The 16,469-nt window shown below is 35.0% G+C and overlaps 1 protein-coding gene and 1 long non-coding RNA gene across 9 annotated transcripts in view; one reads left to right on the forward strand and one right to left on the reverse strand.

Annotated features, from left to right (window-relative positions):
• Window positions 1-15,613, reverse strand: part of LOC124167240 (DENN domain-containing protein Crag) — a 75,095-nt gene extending 59,482 nt beyond the window's left edge. For 3 of the 8 annotated variants that reach the window (XM_046545119.1, XM_046545118.1, XM_046545115.1), the window contains exons 1-6: window positions 14,887-15,609; window positions 14,157-14,479; window positions 7,672-7,768; window positions 5,297-5,416; window positions 2,038-2,161; window positions 1,083-1,158 (exon numbers count right to left, since the gene is read on the reverse strand). In XM_046545119.1, the coding sequence (XP_046401075.1) occupies window positions 1,083-1,158; window positions 2,038-2,161; window positions 5,297-5,416; window positions 7,672-7,768; window positions 14,157-14,361 (622 nt within the window). In that variant the 5' untranslated portion in view covers window positions 14,362-14,479; window positions 14,887-15,609. Of the gene's footprint in view, window positions 1-1,082; window positions 1,159-2,037; window positions 2,162-5,296; window positions 5,417-7,671; window positions 7,769-14,156 lie in introns of all 8 variants that reach the window. The other 5 variants (XM_046545122.1, XM_046545117.1, XM_046545120.1 and 2 more) reach the window with 4 other exon arrangements.
• On the forward strand, window positions 13,212-14,142 carry LOC124167242. The gene is made up of 4 exons (XR_006866638.1): window positions 13,212-13,310; window positions 13,390-13,577; window positions 13,684-13,960; window positions 14,088-14,142. It is a non-coding gene; the product is annotated as an uncharacterized LOC124167242 (long non-coding RNA).
• Window positions 15,614-16,469: the final 856 nt, after the last annotated feature.

Here is a 16,469-nt window from a genome sequence, read left to right on the forward strand (position 1 = left end):
CACTATGAATAACTGATGGAGTACCTGAGTGCAGCATGGGAGAAAAATGTAAATGTTAAAATAATTTTAAAATACACATTTATCAGTTTTAATTAAATTTTATTTCTAGAGTAGTAATATAGATATACGTGTAAAAAAAACATGTTTATACAGCAATTGAGTGGAGACATGTGTGGCTTTTATGATTCAAGGGATACATTTTGGCAAAAATGAGAATAAATAAAATGTGCATAAAATGACAAAAAGTTTTGCCTATGCATCACACAAAAACTTTTCTCTCAAAACAGTATCAGGGCATTTAGTTGGAGGTGACCATTAGGGTGGTCCTTATTTTAAAAGTTTTCGATTTGCCGGCCTCGGTGGGGGCGGGGTAACGTTCTCGCCTGCCAAACATGAGATCGCGGGTTCGAGTCCCGCCTGGGTAGGTTTCCCCGGTCCAGGGCATGGTTGTTTGTGTACGTTTACTTGTTACATATGTTGTACACCCCGGTGTAAAATGGCCAATATGAGCTGTATCCGGTGGTTTGAGAATAAAATAAAATAAAAAATAAATTTCTTTTGGGACACCCCCCCACATTTGGCCAGAAAATAAATTGTGGGAATTGTTTTTGCTATCGGATACCGGGAAATCGTGCCGCATGGCACTAAAAGTTATGAAATTTTGGTATTTTTGGGGTATTTTTCCAACATAATTAAAGATGATGTCACTATCGGATTTTTCTGTCCCTTCTGAGTTTTTTACAACGACTCGTAAGACATTTGTTTCCCTTAGGTTCCCAGGAATTCGCACAAAGAGTGAGTGCCACCCTAGGTAGACATTTTGGGTGGTGCGTGGGTTGCATACAATCAATATTTGTTGACCATTCCCACCCTAGTGAATATACGTCCATACAAAATTTTTTATCAAAATTGAAGACCCTAGAGATTAAAGTATTTATGTAATGAGGTGGAATAAGACATCTAATATTTTAATATTACACAGCAAGCCCTGATAAAATCACACCATTAATAATAACCACCTTCAATTAAAATATATAAATATACACAAAACAGCAGTTATAATTAAATAAATATGTACTCACCAGGCTTGTAAGTAATAAGATTAGCGCGATTCATTGATTTCTTATAGCAAAGGTAGACATCTGACCCAACCTGAAACTAAATTGCAATAATAAACGTTCAAATTTAAAAAGTTCAACAAAATACAAGCAACTATTAACCTTTTCAATGCCACTTCAACAGAAAAAAAACAAAGAATAAAAAAATATAAACTTAAATAACAGTTGAATCAACACAAAAAATTACTGCAGTATAAACTCAATGATTATTTTACGTAGAGGGGAATAAATATTCTTAACTTTGTGAATGAGTGAGTTGAAATAGGTGAAGTGTTTATTTGAGATAGCATACAACAATCTACAGCAAGCATACGACTCTAATGCCCAAGTATATCCCATGAATTATTTTTGTACAGAAACCAAGAACTTTAAGCAGTAGTAAGCACTTCCCAAAAGGTCATAACTTAGCTTAAGATTCATTTCCTACCCACTGAGCTGTGTATTGATAATGATGTTGATTCAAATGTCACAGCGCATTTCCAAATTTTAATTAACTGACCATGAGATTATCAACAATTAGTTTCATAGCAAAATCTAAAGTCAATCTCCCCCACCACTACTGATAATCACCCAAACAAACAGTGAATTTTTTCAGTACAGACTTGCTTCAATTTTCAAGCTTTTCTTCAAACCATATTTCCTACACTACAATAATTTAACCAATCAGAATTGGCATGAAAAAACCACCATCCATCGTTCTTAGCCTTTTACAATCTATGAATATATTCAATTGGCAATTCAATAGCAAAAGCAGTCCAGAGCAATTTCATGAAAAATTGTGCTACCTGAAATTTATCTTACTTCAAATTGAATTTTCCCGCATTTCCCTGCTTGTACTCGACAGAAAGTATGACTGGAACATGATCATCAACAACTTAAAATGGAAACAATATTAAAGAATTAACACATTGAAACATACCATTCCCTTGTTCAGATTTTTTTCTATCATACAGAAGGCATGTGGAGCAGTTTCCCCTTTGCTTGTCAAGATGACACAAATATCCGTTACAACAAGCTCATTACAAGGCATAGATTCTGGTGCCCTGAAAAAATAGGAAAAAAACAAGTGTGTTAAACTCGCATCCTTAATAAACAGTTAACAATGACAATTCAATGAATTAATTCTTATTATGCAACCTTATTAAGAAGGGAGTTCACAAAATCAAATCAAAATATTTAGCATTTAAGAAATATTATTAACATATTTACATTTGATTTCCTGTTTTCTCACATTAGTTCTCATTAAAAATTCATTAGATTAATACAATTCGCAAATCTTCAAGAAATGTCATTATTCTAACTTCATATAGAGCTTAGATATACCTAGATAAGAAGTCTCAAATTCATGAACAAAAAATATAAAGTCTGCCTTAACGTAGGTCATTAATACATAATATAACATATGTAGTAACAACGTCTGTGCACCATACAAAACAGTACCTATTACTATGTTAATTATCATATGGTTCCACAAAATATCGCCACCTCACCTAGTTCAAAAGTAATTAATCCATAACAAAAAACAATGATTATTTTCAAAAGGGGCTTCAAGATATTGCAGAAGTCAACTACCAAAGCATTTAATAATTTATTCTCCATGAAACCAGGAGACTCATTCTTGTTCAAAACACAGCCTTGAATACCTCTACAGTACTGTAACCCAGGTTTTATTTCATTGAAATGCTCATTGGAGCAGTTTATAAAAAATAAACATTAGAATATAGAAATACCAATTTCCCAAGGGTGCCAATGATGTTGCCGAAAGGGATTATAACCCAAGGACATTATAATGACAGCTGAAATATCCACAACCTGGTTCCCTTGGACTTAATAACTGAAGTATTAGTCAAAAGAAAAAAGGGAAATACATAGTAAGTTTTTTCGTCAACAATATCATCATAGTAAATGATAGGGACTTAGTTCTACACAAACATTTCAAAGATTAAACAAAAAAAAACTTTGAACTACAAAGATTAATAATAATAATAATTTATTTTGTCTAGAGACCTTACAGCAAAAGATATAAGACACGTCATAAAAGGAAAAAAATGCATATATAATAGATTATAAATAATTGTATGTTCACAGGATATTAATGCTTAATAGGAGGAATGAAATAGGTATTCGTTAACAGAATAATAATTCTTCTCGTGAAGAAAAGATTTTAACTTCCTTTTGAATGACTCCATCGACTGAATTGATTTCAAATGCGCAGGAAGTTTATTATAAATTCTGAGGCCCAGCTCGCGTGGGCCCAGCTTTGATCTGTTAGTCCTAATGGAATGATAATGAAGGTTATTACAATTCCTAGTTTCATATTTGTGAACATCACAATTGAGCATAAACAAATCAAGATTATAACGTACAAAAATTAAAATTGATAATAAATATACACACGGGAGTGGAAGAATGTTAAGTGCTTTAAAAATAGGCTTGGAGGGAGCATCAAAAGGTTTTTTTGCAATGATTCTAATTGCACGTTTTTGTAATGTGAACACCTTGGAGGCATGAGGGGATGAGCCCCAAAAAATTATATTGTATGACATTCGAGAATAAAAGATACCGTAATACAATGTAAGAAGAATATTTAAATCAACAGAGTTCCTAAGGTGTCTTAATAGATAGCAGATTGAACTTAGTTTGTTGGCTAAGAAGTCAATGTTCATCTCATAGGACATATTACTACATAAGTATGCACCAAGGAATTTTGTGTGGGACACATTCTCAATAGACTTTTTATCCAATCTAATTAGGATGCTCTCGAGAACATTGCTATTACCACAAAATTGAACAGTGTGTGTCTTTTGTGTGTTTAAAATCAATTTGTTAGCTGTACACCAGCTTAAAATACTATCATTTGCATTTTTAGAGCTCATAATAATGTCATTTTGAGTTGGAGAAGAAAGTAAAATATTCGTATCATCAGCATATAATATGACTTTAGAAGCTGGAATATTACTGAGGGAATGAGCTAAATCATTTATGTAGATTAAAAATAAGATTGGGCCTAAGATTGAACCCTGAGGAACTCCTACGGTGGTAGAAGTACTTTTGGAGGAGTATATACTGCCATTTACAGACAGTGAGACAGCCTGTGTCCGATTGCTGAGGTATGACTGAAGCCATTTATTGGCAATGCCTCTCACTCCAAAATAATTAAGTTTACGAAGTAGCCGAGAGTGATCCACAAAATCGAATGCCTTGGAGAAATCATAAAAGATTCCTACAGTTTTTTGATTGTTGTCAAGTGATGACAAAATAAAGTCGGTGGCATGGAATAGAGCAGATGTAGTAGAGCGATTTTTACGGAAGCCGTGTTGATTTGAGGAGATTAAGGCATATTGAGGGGGATACAGGAAACACAGCTGGTTATAATTACAACTTTTCTCTTCATTACAGTGAAGAATTCAAGAACCTTTAAGTGCAGCAGGCCAATACATTGGCTCTTCGGTAGTCCATTATTTAATTTACTATAACTTATTTCAGTAAACATAAAAATATTTTATCAATATTAACCAGTTTAACCTTGCCAATTAAAAAACTGCATATGCATATGTAATAAAATAGCTTTGTATTGTTTTTTTTCCATAGTTGCTACATTCTATGAAAATACCCTCTGCTTTTCTTGCCAGTACCCCAGGAAGAAGAATAGCAGTAAGAGGCTTAAATTAAATCCTGCGAGCCGGAGACAGCAAATTCAGTTCATGAATAATACTTAAAAAAAAGTTTTTATTCATTTTTTATTGTTTTAAGATGTATGCCACTTCATAAGTTAAGAGGAGATAAAGAGGCTGGGACAATTTTAAAATTATTAAGTAAGACAGGAATAGATGAATTCCCAAAGGCTAATTTCCAAGAAGCCAATGATGCTTCAAGCATAATTCATTGCTATTATTAAAACAATGGCAGTGAAATACCTTAGATAAAATAGATTTTCAACAATGAGCATAACATACTGTTAAATCCCAGCAACCTTAAATAGAAGATGAATTTACACTACTGAGCAACATTACTGCAAGTATAAATATAGGTAACACAGACTTCCATCAGAAAATATCATGAAAAAATACCAAAAAACTATCAAATATAATAAAATAACAGCATTAAAGGACAAGTAGAGCAAATTTTAAAAATACAGCATTCTTTCAAATAGGGAATCATAGCTTCATTATAATTACCTTCGATAGGTGACAAAGGTTTTGGCTCCTGAGTTGTTAACATTAGCTGCATGTCCACCAGGTGTTGAGAGAACAACTTCTGAATCAGCCATAAGGCGTTCTTTTCCTTCATACATGACTCTACAATAAATATAACATTTCATATTATATATTTCAACGCTACCATTCTTAAGAATACAAAATAAAATTAACAGCAATGGAAGACAGGAAGCCAAATTGAACAGTATTTATTTTACAGAGGATAATTAAGTCACAGCAATTAGGCAGCAAAATGAAAACCATTGTTTCATTTTGAAAAGTTTCATTTTGCTGCCTTACGTTTGAGTTAAGTTTCAAATACACATTTGAAAATCACTTGCAATAGCTGGCAATCATTTCAAATATTTCCAGTCATTAACAATGGTACAAAATTTGGTGCACTTGACCTCAGAACATAAATCTAGAGGACGAATACAAGGATCAAGAACTTTGCTATTTCCACATAATATTTTATTAGCACCGACCATGGCTTCGTTACAGAGTAACATTATCAAGGTGAAGATTTAGGTAAATTGACAGTGTATATATAGCAGGATCAATTTACCTAAATCTTCACCTTGATAATGTTACTCTGTAACGAAACCATGGTCGGTGCTAATAAAATATTATGTGGAAATAGCAAAGTTCTTGATCCTTGTATTCGTGCTATTATGGATTTCCACCAAGTTACGCCCTCTACGATTAATTATAAATCTAGAGTTTGGTTGATGATGATCAAAACATATGGGGATATTTGGCCATGTCAATGCTAGGATGGCCCCAGCATTTCCCGAAGCGACCGTCTTAAGTCGAGAAATATTAGGGACACCCAAACATTGACACAGCGAAACAACGAAAAAACTTCACTCATCATCACAAAAGTCATGGGTGGAAGCATTCGAATATGGTTCCGAAGAAAAAAGACAAAATTAATTGGATTGACAGAGCAAGCAATAATAATAATAATAATAATAAAATGCCTTTATTCGGGCGAGGTTGAGAATGGAAAGTCCCCTCTTCCACCTAACCCCTCGATAACGTTAATGCAAGTATATCATAAAATATTAGACAAACGTTTACAGTACCAAGAATATACAATATACACTGTTTGTGAAATGTCAAAAAAAATATAAACAACTATACGTGACATTTTTGTGTAAAAAAGATTTAAGTTTGTGGGAAAAAACATGAGGATAAGGGTGTAATATCCTTCAGCGAAAAAACCCACTGCAGGAAAACGCCCACACAAGAAGGGGGGCGTGAAAAACCTGCGAAAACCTACTGAGTGAAAGCTAATGTCATGTTACATGCAAAATACAACATAGTTCATGAGATACATAGGATACACAAATATATATATATATTATATATATATATATATAAGCATTCAGTGATGCATATCACTTTGTCGCAGGCGCTGCTCAGTGTCATGTATACCTACTTGTTGTGAGGTGAAAAGTGCTTTGTGTAGCCTCCTCTTAAAAGATGCCAATGATGATGAGTTCCTAATTGAAAGGTTAAGATTATTCCATTCCCTACATGCAGTAACGGTAAATGATTTGTTGTAAATGACAGTTCGGTGATGAGGTATAACAAGATTGTGATTCCCTCTTGTGTTAGTCATATGGACAGTGTCAAGACTCCTGAATTCGCATGATAGGTAAGGAGGTGTTTTTGTGTTTAGAATTTGATATAGGAGAGAAAGAGTATGCAGCCGGCGTCGAGAGTCAAGTTTCAGCCATGACAGTTTATTAATATAATCAGTTATATGGTCCGATAATTGTAAGTTAAATATGAATCTAATGCATCTGTTCATGGAACGTTGAAGCTTAAGACTAAGTTCTTGAGAAAGGTCCTGGTAGGCAATGTCAGAATAGTCAAATACAGGTAATATTAAATTAGATACTAATTGCGCTTTAAGAGATGTAGGGATGACATATTTAAATTTTAATAGGGGATAAAGTGATTGATTAACCAATTTAGTGATTTTATGAGCAATGAGGAAATCTGAGACGTGTGAGAGATAGAGAGAGAGAAGAATCCTCATTAAACCTAAAGAAGAGTCAGCTATCTTAAAAGTTGTACAAGTAAGTTACTTCAAATGATGAGACCAGAGAAATACATTTCATTACCAAGGTCATAATATAAATGAAAAGTTTCATAATGGAGGTTGGAAATACATGGATTCTTAAGGGTTAATTTACAGGACCAAAACAATTAGTGTGTAAGTGAGGTTGTGAAGTGTTTGAGGGTCTTATATCCAAATTAACATCCTTATGAATTCTCCACTTTGAGTTATTAAATAATAATTGAACATTACTGTTTAATTATACAGTATTACTAAACCATCAACTCACCCAATATCCACCAGAGGTGGTTTATCTCTACCCCTTCTGTAGCAAAGGAAAACTTCCGGACTACGGAGGCTGCCATGATTCAAATCTCCTATGTATCCTATTAAAGAAAAAAATTATGATATACAACTAGAGATTTGATATAATCTAAAAGACATGAACATAATTGTGGTGTGTTAAATTTCAAACACAGGAATTGTACTAGAGATCAAAACACAAATGCAAAATTTTCCAAATCCTAGTACATTTTTTCTACTATTCATGTGGTGTGCCACAAAAAAGAGATTAACCTGCCCTAAAACATTCATCAAATCAAAGTTTTTGCCGATCATTGCCACTTTAGACCATTTGTCAATAGTCGATCTTGAGTTTTTTCGTACTCTTTTTAATAAACAACTACAGTGCAACCTCGATATAACGACTACCCACGGTGCACTAATAAACACTCGCTATAGCGAATTGTCGCTTTACCGGAGGTGGAGCAAATAATAGCCAATATACCTGTTGCGGACAGATATACAGGAACAGGAGTAGTGCGGCGACAGATAAACATCTATCCGATAAACGTAAGCATAAATCCAGACGAAAGGCGATGTTTTTTGCATCACTAAATTTCCTTACTCGAACAACGACTAACTATTCAAACAATTTATAAGCGCCGCACTGAATAAAAATCATGGAAAGCATTGTTTCGTCAATCATTATGCTAATGTACAACCGACGAAGTCATTTTTCTATGCACTTTATTAGTTCATTTACGTGATCATTCTATTATTTTGGTATTTTCCACTGAAAATTCAAAAATTAACTGACAAAACAGTATCGCGGTTATTTAATGCCTCAAAGGTTTCCATTGGTGTATGTTTATTGTTTCTGTACGTTAACCGGCAGTGAAGTGAAATAACGCATTACATTTGTTTCTACCGGTGGAAGGTTGTATAACGTTCCCGCCTTGGAAGACTTTTTCTATCAGATAATGTAATATCTTCATCATCTACGGTAAAAAGTTTGCTAAGCTTGAAAAATGACGTGATTAAAATTCCCGTTGTTGAAAAAAAGTTTCTCTTTGAGTGTTACGCTCGCGACGTATTTGAAATGATACACCGAGTTTACCACGGCACTGCAAACGAGAGTTAGTTGTTCTGTGAGTTCTTCCAGCGGCCACCAGGGGATGCTCGGCTACCCACGTAACAAAAGAGAGCGCCAGTACGACTCCGACCAATGACCCGAATAGTTCACCCTTGTAAATCCGCCACGGAGAATAAATACGTCCATCCGGACAATTCACGCTGAGTATCATTGCTTCGTACATCCTACATCATCGCTAAGGCGCACTACCTACCTTTAGAGGCATCATTGCAAGAAATACCTCATACTGCAAGGGTTTTGTCGGGGAGTTGTATGTAAAAAAAAGTTCCGTTTCGTCTATGTTATATGACGCGGGGAATACTTCTAAAGATACTTATGATCGGAGTCCTCTCTTCCACGACTTCAGGTTTACACCGCAGGCATCACCAGGGGAGTTGTGAGGGGAGCTAACGCTTTGGTGCTTCGCATTAGTATAATCAACCTTCCGCACTCTCAAAATTCTCGATTCGCAATCTATCCCTAAAATACTCCGCTTCAGGCTTGGGCGTAGCCCCTTTCTCAGAAGTTCCCGCAGATTTGAATGGGCAAAACCGCCCGAACAAAGCTCCTTATAACTCTTCATCGTCTGCATTCCTTGGGCGCTTTTGTTTTTTTTAATTTTGCAGAGCGAATAGGAAGATAAATTAATTTCGACACTCATATTACTCCTTTATTTTTATTTTCTCGCTTAGACGTGTTTGGTGTTTTTTTGGCCTTGGTGACTGCCATCAAATGCTTTCTATTCACGCAACTCACGGACGTGCGGGTATGCTGCCGACTGCTTTCTGCCGCCCGAGGAACAAAAGAAGATCAAGCATTCGCGAATGCTAATGCCACAATATTTTCACCAAAATTAACTACTTATTTATCGAACGACAGTTTACCACATAAATTTGAGACTGAGCACTCCATTAACTTCATTTCTAACAGATCGCTAGCAATTACAGAGGTTAAGGAGTCTTGATGAAAGTCTTCCGGCGGTGAAACCCTCGCTATGGCGAGAGCCAACACCAAAAGGGTCTCTTAAAAACGAATTTTTTAACACGCTTATTGTAGGGTCAATTGATGGTGCATCGGCTATCTCTCGTTATAGCGGGAGTGTCGCTATAGCCCGTACTCGCTTTAACGAGGTTCCACTGTATCTTCTTCAAGTCACCGCCATTGTCAATGTATCCCCTATCACAACCCAAAGATCCCTATCACTTTTGCCTCTTTTCCCCAAATACCTTGAAACAAGCAGTGGCACAGGATGGCCATGTGTAATCAAGAACAAATTCTTAGACTTTTTCATATTTTTTGGGACAACATATTATGCTAGACAAGATTAATGTAGGGAGGATATGCATGCAAGGAAACTACTGTGTTCAACATATGATAATTTATCTACAAATACATACCACTTTTCGGAAAATAAAAGCAACAATAAATATTTATGAAGCCTAGTCCAAATAGCTGTACTGAAATAAATAATTCTGTTCACTTATAATTTAAAATATCTACGCCAGCATCTGCAATAAGGCAACAATTATATGCTCCATAATCATCTTGCCATGTTATATGAAAACATAAAGAAGCATTGTTTAACTTGAAACAAAATTAGGTAGAAAGGTCAATTTTTTACCTATTGAGGTCAATTAGGAAGTTTATCATGAATTGTAAATAATTAATGATTTCTCCAAAAAAATTTAAATACAGCATTGTAACTCGAACCCAACTCAAAACTTGTAGGTTTTTGTCGAACAAGAAATTGAGCACACTTGAAAATTTGGTGTTGGCACAGTTTTACCATTAACTAAATCAGGCATTTTTTCTGACTATGAGTGTATTCTGTATCACGCAAGATGAACATCAGTGCATGGCCTTAACTCCATTGTTGCGAAAAGCATTGAGGCATTGTAGTGTTGATACCTTTGTGCGATTCAGAAGGGATTCCTGCAATGCAAGTGGAAAATATCTCAATCCATCAACTGCCCCAAATGGGCCAGGGCTGGAAAATAGGTCGGCTGAAGGGTTAAAACATTGATTACTACACTGAAATTTTAGACAAATGCTTATTGGGATTACAGAAATTCATTAATGGGTATATAGAATAGTACAAATCCATGGATCTTCATGGAAAAAGCCCAAAAGGGCTGTTCTCTATCTTGGGGACGCAATATTGTGCCGTCGCAATTTACCCTTTTTCAAATACTAATCGATTTTGATTCTGCAAATTGCAACGTATTATGTTACACCCTGGTGAAATCTGCAGTCAGTACGAATATTGGTGTAGGGCAAATGATACAAGTCGAATAATTCAGAAAGTTATGTATAAATGTGTAATTAATTAGTATAAAAATAATTAAAATATATCTTTTTAATTCTTTAATCGTCGCCAAGTGGTCAAAAGCCAATTTTAGATTTTATGATATTACCTGCTGATCCAAAAGGTCTGAGAGTAAGATACGAGTTTCGAATTGACGATCGAAAACAGTTCCGTGCATTGCAGGCGAATAAAATCAAACTTGTACAGTATTTATGATCAAACTCAAAAATAAACTTTACGATCAAACTTAGTGAACATAAAGATAAATTTAAATTGGAAAAATAAGAGCTGAGGGTACACAGTGGAGAGGTTAGTCATAATGTATTGCCAACAACATTAATGTTACTGCAGCATTTATGCTTAAATACGAATGTGTACACATGCAATAATTGACTATTTTAGGGAAAAATTATAGCCTGGTTCGATTCCTAATCCATCTGTTGAATTTGATGGTATATATTCAATACAATTGATCTAACGTAATAGTATATAGGCGAGGAAGGACCTTCGTGGGAAGGTGAGGAAGAAGAACGCTCGTATGTATGCTGATAGCACAATCTAAACAAAAGTCTTGTTTCCTTTGCATTGTTCTTTTTAGACTATGCTGATAGGGGGGCCACAAGGGTTAAAGAAGTCAGAATCAATAACTATGTAAAACTGTATTTAACTATGAACAAAATAATAAATGCTCTCCAATTATAGTTACATGCTGATTTGTATTTTTTTAGGTGGTGTAGACAATCTTGTATTGCCTACTAACTGGGCGTGTATTTTTAAGCTACTCCGACCTCTTCTCGGAAATACCAGTTTTAATTGTTGGCACAAGTGTCTCCCTGGTTCTGTAGTCACCCGAAAAAATCCAATTAAATCTTCTACACTGACTTCAAAGGCATTTGAGCTTTTCCAGGCATAGTACTTGCCTTTCTCTTAAGTGAATTTGCACATGGTGTTTAACCATAGTAACGGACAGGTAATTTTTTCCATCCCAGCATCTTCATCGACATAATTGAGTGCCATGATTTGTGCGCTAAAAATGCCCTGGTAGGGTGTCGCAATAGGAATTATGCCAGCCAAATGCTGGCATTATTTTCGATGCTATAAAGCGACCCCAAATTCCGCTTGGGGGCTGCTATTTTGAGATAGGGATTCAGAGGGGCGTAATATTGCGCCACAAATAGCAACTTAGTCATAATAGCACAGCCGCTATCTTTTACAGAATGGCCCAGCAAGTCTTAACTTTTATAAGACTTTTTTTTCTTTAAAGCCACAGAATGAGCAAATTGATGGGAATCTCTGAGGCTTATTCCAAAAAACAGGGATGTTATGTAGCTTAGGCATGTAGCAGTTTTAGCCATGAATTTGTTTTGGAGAGAGAAGCTTTGGTATCCACACAAATATTTAGTTGATAAACATTACTGTGTGGTTTTCCAAAAATAAAAATACAATTCAATTTTTGGTTAAGTAAAATTTTAAAGGTAGCGCAATTTCACGCCTTCCCATCTACTGTATCAATAATTTCTGATGCATCAAGAAGTTTGAGTTATGAAAAATGCGGGGCTGCATCAATTTCCTGCAATGCACTATTAGAAAAGACCAGATGTGTACCATATATTATCCAGAGAGCACCCTATCCTTGGTCTGCTTAGGGTGGCTACACCACCCAAAATATAGAAAAACCACATAAACATTTTTTAATAGCTAGTTTTAATTAAATTATAGAATGCAATGGATTTTCTGAAAATTTCCCAATTTTCTATTAATAAATTCATTCTCTCCATGAATATCTTCTTTGTGATCAGCAAAGCACACACATACTGATCATACATAATACAACCCTTTCCCAAATGTAAGGTGTTTCTACTAATACGCACAAATTTCACTTTCTATGACTATATGGGAAATTTATTTTAAAAGGGATTGGAAAAAATATTGAGTTTCTTTCTATTCATAGAGCGATTTAAATCCATATCCTCATTGAAAGAATTTTTATCAGAAGAAATCTACATTTCTATCAACAGGAAGAGATATGGGATAGATAAAATCATATTTTGATCCAAAAACATAAGATAACTTATCTTTCATACATAAAACACAGATAACCACCAAAACTTTCAAAATTGTGGTGAAGATATGTTTTGATGTTCCACACTATAGGATGAGAAATATTTCACAAAACTGCAGCAGATGATACTTGAAACATTGAGAGTAAGTTTACAATTTATTCAAATATCTAACCTTCAATTAATTCATTTACAACACTGATGTGGGTATTTTTCACACTGGTACAGGGGAAAAAAATATCAGGGAAAATCTATTAACCAGATAACTGAGAATTGACATGCTGAAATTGCAAGCACATATCTTGGACTACAGGAATGGAAAGATTATTTGCTTTACCATACTAATTCTGCTTTGGTGCATGATATTTTCTTGTTTTTTTTAGAGCTAAGAGAAGTGCATATAACTACAATATGGTGTAAGTTAACAATGTTATGAGGAATTTTCAACGATTTTCAATTTAGTTTTTTACAAGTTAAAGCTACTATAAACATCTATATGGATCTAAATGATTTCTACCTTAGGTATCTCAATTGGTGCTAAAGCAGATATCTATGCATAAGCATGAGTAAATTTAGGTATATATCTATGGTGGCCATAGTGTAAATGCATTATTAAAATAAGGTTACAATATAATCAAGAATTATAGCAATTGATTGCCATGTATTGAGTATCTACAAGTAATTAAAAGAGGGATTTGCAATAATACTTATCCCCAATTATTAGATATTTGGCAAAAACATCACTCTTAAGGCATTCACGTCTATCTACACGGATCTTATCTGGACATGTATTTTCAGTGTGAGTAAATTTAAGTCCTCCATACGCCGCAATATATAAAGATAAAAATTTGGTCAAATTATGGAATACGGTTAAAATATTTTGAAGAAAGAAACAACGCCCTACTAATAAACGCTTTCACTTTCAGATTAAAACTGTGAGCCAAACGAATATGCCACATGCGTATCTAGAGATTAAAATCATAAAAATGACTCACCTGATGGAGTTGTTTCTATACATGTGAAGCCTGGAGGGCAACGTTCTCCTAAGGAACGGAAGATCACAGTGACATCGGTTATCGGAGCTTGGTTATGGGTTGGCTTAAGATGTGCGCCATCCCTTGAAAAGTCATCTAGGGGCTGGGGATTCTCCTTTGGGAGGCCTGCCACAACGAAGTAGTCAGCCACCCGTCGCTCATCCATCCTCTTCCTTGAGCAAGCAAATTTTCCCCAGCCACCAAACCGAAATCACCTCCGTTCTGTCTTCATATGAAGGGCAGTAATTATTGAAGTTTTTTCCATGACAATATCCAAAACGTTTCTGCAAAGTCACAACCAAATGGCTTTGAGAACCCAACACTGATTTGATTGATAATCCAAAATCGCTGGAGAGGAATACAGAAGTATTTTAAAGAATAACAACATAAATACACAACTTTATCTAACTAAACACAAAAACAAAACATAAACCCAGACTGAAAGACACTCACATTATAATCAAAACAAAAACAAATCAGCAATTTCTACGCAGGAAAAAAACTGTGACAACGATACCCAGCATTGAGTCAGATTATATAAGTAACATTTAATTTTTATACTAAAAAAAACTAGTCACACTTCCGTCTGTCAAGTAGAATAAATAACATTCTATTAAAATCTGTATACAGCATGAATTGAAAAGCACTCTTTTACGCCAATTACTCCACATTAACATCAAAAAGCTCTCACCGTTATACCCCGATCAGTGAATACTTTAACACTTCACCAAGAAAATTAAATTACAGAATTACATTCATTTAAACGTATTACTGCACCACATTTCACTAGATGAACAATTTTCAATAAAAGTTGTGGCCATGTTAAAATGTCTCAAGGTCGTGACGTCATAACAAAGGATCAATTGCATAAATAAAGGCGCGCATAATTTGAATGCCTCAAGTGAAGAGGCATTATAAAAATACCGAAAATGGGTATCTTCGCAGCTAATTTTTCAATACAGCAACGGCTCAAAGATAAAATAGTTATTTATTGCATGAATAATGGCGTAAGATCTATTTTTTCGCTGATATAATTAATACGAGCTATTCTTTGTGAATCATTGGCAAACATTTTCTGGCCAATAAATTTAATATTTTGTTATTTTACGGCAAACGTACAAAATTTATGAAATAAATAACCATCAAAAATCGAGGATTCGTGGAATTATTTCATTTCTCAAAAACTAACCAAATATTACATTGACATAGGTGTCAATTATGATAGAAATTTTAATCCAAAGCTTTATAAGGAACACATCTTTCCTGATGTCATGTCTACATGATATTTCTGCCGCTATGTCATCACAGCTCCACCTGATTGTCACATCTGCATAGTCTCATAGGATTTCGAAATGGTCACAATGAAAATGTTAATGGAAAAGTGGCCCAATTGGCACTCATATTCATGGCAGTTTTTTGGGGTTGATTCAGTGGCGGATACAGATGGGGGGGCGCGCGCCCCTCCCTTGCGGGTCCGGCCGTATTGGCAAACATTGCAGAACCACGATTGTGACTTTTGTATATCATAAGGTGGCATTGTCTTATATATGTGTATAATTACTTTAATTAAAATTTTATTTTACTCTGCCTGTGACTTGATTATTTTTTATCGCGATAAAATAAAAGGCAACTCCAGTGGCGCCGACTCCATGGGGCCTGAGGGGGCCCGAGCCCCCCCAAAAATTCGTTACGGATATGAATAAAAATGTGTCAGGTTTGTCAATTTTCCACGGAGTGTCCAGATATCGAGATTCGAGTGATCAGAGTTCTAATGCTGATCGTATTACTCTTCTAAAATGCTTAAAAAACTTAAAATTCACTACTTATAAAATTTACCGGGGCAAGGTCCCCGGTTTGGGCCCCCCCAATATTTTTTGCAAGTCTGGGCAACTCAATAGGTATACCTTTTGCGCCCCCCCCTTGAGTGTTTTCTGTATCTGCCACTGGGTTGATTGGATCTCTAATCTCTGCTCAGGCATGGATCAAAGCAGACCAACATGGGAATGGACACCCCTCCAAAATTATAGATAACTATTTATTTCATAAATATTTTTACTTATCAAGTAAATACAAAAAATATAGTGCTCTTTATATTAATTAAGAATGTTTCTAATACATCTTGATTTCAACATTTCAGTTTAACAGATGACATTTCCATTGGAGAAATGGGAATGGAAGGAACAAGACCTATTCAGGGAATATATGTATATTCCCTGACTTGGTGACTACCACCATGCTACCTCTATTTCATAACTCTTGACAAGATCTCATATG

Source organism: Ischnura elegans, chromosome 10 (assembly GCF_921293095.1).
Source record: "Ischnura elegans chromosome 10, ioIscEleg1.1, whole genome shotgun sequence".
NCBI classification, from domain to species: domain Eukaryota; kingdom Metazoa; phylum Arthropoda; class Insecta; order Odonata; family Coenagrionidae; genus Ischnura; species Ischnura elegans.